Source organism: Pieris brassicae, chromosome 10, assembly GCF_905147105.1.
Source record: "Pieris brassicae chromosome 10, ilPieBrab1.1, whole genome shotgun sequence".
NCBI lineage: Eukaryota > Metazoa > Arthropoda > Insecta > Lepidoptera > Pieridae > Pieris > Pieris brassicae.
In genome coordinates, this window is record NC_059674.1 from 2533621 (window position 1) to 2537311 (window position 3691).

Consider the following 3691-nt stretch of genomic DNA (forward strand, 5'->3'; position numbering starts at 1 on the left):
TTACAATGTTGGCGGAGTCAGCAAAATTTATCTAACTATGAAACTAATTATGAGGATATTTATATTTTCCACCTCACCAAAGATGATGTCAGGAAGTATTTGAAGAGGCGGGAATACTTTGACTTTGTTTTGCACTGTTGTAACAATATTATGTATTAATTGTCGTTTGTTTAATGTCTATTAATGTACTTACTTATAATACATATATTGTTTATTTCTATAACCTGTTTTGGATTTGTATATTGTCTAGGTGTTGTATAAGTATTTTCAAATTACTAATAAATAAGTGACGAACAAATACGTACAAGAGCTTTTAAGGGATATTTAGAGATCAAATAATTCAATAAACCTTAATAAATAAATATATTTTATTACAAAAGATAATAAAATGGAAACTTATCTTATGACTAATACAAAACGAATTCAGATCAATATATAAGATGTTATTACCACTGGCAACACTATGTCATCTTGTCCAAACAAGAGAACACACAACCTTACATATTGGCTAGTCTAAAGAACCAAACAGTCTCATATCCACTCATTTTGTACCGAGCTTAAAATTAATATCACTTTTCACTTTCCGAGCAGGATTTTGCGGCCGGCACCAAGGTTTTGGCCTGCCTGGGTGGCACCTTTGTTTGATCCAGCCTGGAGACCAATCATGGTCTGACCAGCCTTCAGCACCTCGTCGGAGAAGTCACGCTTGCATTCATCAGCTGGCTTGGGTCCGAGGTAGGGGCCACTCCATTCGGCGTGTCTGTAGGTCTGGAAAAATGTTCGTGTTAAAAATCGCGGATTGGTTTAGACTTATAATAATAATAGTGTTTATTACAAATGTTTTGTTACTTGACGAGATTGTTTTTTGTAAAACTAGTTTTAATAATTAGTATAATGATAAAGAGTACATGTCTGAAAGATCCGATGTTCCCGTAACAACCGAATTTTTACATTATAGTTCTCTGAATCTAATAAATTAATGTCATTTGCGACAAATCCTTAAATACTTTGAAATTATTATTTTTATTATGTTAGCCTGAAGGTCGTTGATAGCTCAGTTCGGGTTGATTTGGCCAGCGTAACTCGCCCGGCATCAGTATTTCTAAGACAGGGCTCGTATTTATACCAAAAGTCCAAAAGATATTAATCATAAAATAATATTTTTTTATTCAGTCAGCATTGAATTGAATTTCTGTAATATAATGTAAACCTCATTCGGCCTCAACACACGACCTTGTATATTTGTGAAAAGTGAGGTAATGTTGCGAGGTCGTAAATCTGTTGATATTGGCAAAGATTCAAGTTCTCAAATTCTAAACATGTCTTAAGAAAATATTCTGTAACGCGCTTGTGTATTACCATTCGACATTTTAATAGTTATTTATGAAAATCACTTTTATTTTTAAAACTGTCTAGTTCATTTCCACATACCTAGCTTACTAACAAAGACATATTAATGTTAAATATTTACGAAACTTTTCATTGAATTGGAAAATTATTAGAACAGCAGATATCCAGTTATCAACCTCAAGACAAGCTTAAATAATAAAATGGCAAAATAATAAGTCACGCTGATCAATTGAAGACATAACAATTAAAGTAATGACTCTTAATATCAAAATTAGTCAAGATGAGTATATATGCGAGTGCATAAATCTTTGAATGGTTTTTTTTTTGCTTTAATGTATTCTAAGGTAAATAGGGAAGGCCGATGGAGCAGCAAACATGAAAATAAATATTTCATATAAAATAAAATTTTAACGAAATAGTTTATCACGTATTTGTGAAAAGATTTAATGTTTGATAATTACCTCACGGCCCAAAGCATATAGTGTGCTGACTACTTGAGCGATATCTTTCTTCTCCCAGAGGTCCACTGTTTGGAATACATCGATATCTGGGACTCCATAAGCTTTGATTGCTCCTTGGAAGCTAAAAACCACATTCAATTAATACAATTTCAAACGCGTTCCTCCACTTTAACCTTTAGTATTAGGTGATTAAAAATATTATACCTTACGAGAGCTAAGAAATACTAAGATTTTTTTACATTTATAAAAGTTTTCGAATCGATCTATCACACGAAAAACGTCAGAAAAGTTTGGATAAAATTCAACACCAAGATTTTGCGCAAGACTTGTTAAAAATGTTTATATGTTATTAATTGGCGTATTAAATGTAAAAACAATTGTAATAATACGCGTTAAAATCTTGTTATGATCTTTTTAAACACTTATAATAACTACTTACTGAATTACGACAAAGATTAGAGAGCCTATAGAAATTAGATTAAAATTGCCTTTGACTTTTACCGTTTATGGTAAAAATATTTTTTGTTTATAAATAATCTTATACATAAAGGAATTATTTTAAGTACTTCAGAGTATTTCGTATTTCCTATTTGCTTACTTTGTGATGTTCTCCATCATTTTGAATTGTCCACCTGAGGTGTTGATTTTGTTGACGGAGCCAGGCTTGATTTTGTTGATGAGTTGGCAGAGTACAGTTCCGTCCTTGAGGACATCTTCAAATGCCTCACCAGGTGGGAACCTAGCACCGAGAATGGTTTCAATCCAACCCTGGCATTCCTTTTCTTGATCTGGGTTGCGCTTGGAGGCGAGCTGTTAGAAAATGGTAATTATCAGATATATAATTTGATTTGGAGTTTACCGGCTGCGTCGAACTGCATCTTCACAGGGGTTACAACAAAAGCTATTGAAGTAGAGATGCTAATGACAAATCAATATCATGCAAAACGCGAAATCGTCTTTTGTTTTATATTTTAACACTATATGATCCTTAATTAAACTTTCATTACAGGAAGTTTTTACGAGTTTTAACAATTTACAGATCGAAATATTTCTGGAACGTCTTACAATACGCACTCTTTACTCGTAAGCCAAGTACGATCTTTACATTTCACGAAATGAGAGATTTAACTCGACTTAAAATTATTATTACTGACTCTAAATATTACATTTTAAAGAGATTACAACGTACTACAACAAGGCAACAGGCACAGAATACAATAAATAATATTTCCGATTCAAAATATAATGTGGAAAATAAACTACAAAAATATAATACACTAGAAACACTTTTATCTTTTGTTTAATATAAACTATTAAATAAAGTGATAAAAACAATTCCACTTACTATTAAATCAAACAGTTTTTTGTTAAGTATGATACTTAAAATATTAATTTTTATAAATTTGTACTCACTTTAGCCCGGACTTGACGTTCAAGAGACATGTTGGCTTGCAAATAGGTCAATTCGTTCCAAAAAGCACTGCGAGACTGATCTCCTGAAAGCTGAACCATCGTATTTATAGTTCAGGTTGCGCCCTTCTGGAAAACTCTTGCGCATTTCATACCCGATGTCGAATCCGCTACAAATATGCTTCTGACTCAACAGCCTCATCTGAAGGCGTGGATTATGAAAATAGCATTGATTCTCATCGAAAAACATTTTTAAATTGATCTATTGAAATCATATTACGTTTGATATATTTTTGTTACTAATGATAGTTTAAGTTAACTCGGCCTTGATGAGAGCCTTGAGCTAATTTTGATTTTTACATGATTCCCATAAAATTAAATTTTTAGATTTATCTATATCTTAAACGCCGGCAACGCACCTGAGAGCCCTCTGGTATTGATAGTCCATGGGTATGAGCATGGGCCCCTGA

At 32.6% G+C, this 3691-nt stretch overlaps 1 protein-coding gene across 1 annotated transcript; it reads right to left on the reverse strand.

Moving 5' to 3' along the window:
- Positions 1–344: 344 nt before the first annotated feature.
- On the reverse strand, positions 345–3349 carry LOC123715422 (muscle-specific protein 20). Its single transcript, XM_045670417.1, has 4 exons — positions 3225–3349; positions 2410–2621; positions 1812–1932; positions 345–768 (listed from the first exon to the last, which is right to left on the reverse strand). Exons 1-4 carry the CDS (start codon positions 3321–3323, stop codon positions 577–579), a joined length of 624 nt encoding a protein of 207 aa, XP_045526373.1. The 5' UTR covers positions 3324–3349; the 3' UTR covers positions 345–576.
- Between the last annotated feature and the right edge of the window lie 342 nt (positions 3350–3691).

What these genes read in the sequence shown, in the direction of transcription:
- LOC123715422 (XM_045670417.1), bottom strand. Translation starts at nt 3,323, where the DNA reads ATGGTTCAGCTTTCAGGAGATCAGTCTCGCAGTGCTTTTTGGAACGAA. An exon ending in ATGATGGAGAACATCACAAA is followed by an intron (nt 1,933 to 2,409) that starts GTAAGCAAATAG and finishes TGTGGTTTTTAG; the next exon opens with CTTCCAAGGAGCAATCAAAG. An exon ending in TATATGCTTTGGGCCGTGAG is followed by an intron (nt 769 to 1,811) that starts GTAATTATCAAA and finishes ACATTTTTCCAG; the next exon opens with ACCTACAGACACGCCGAATG.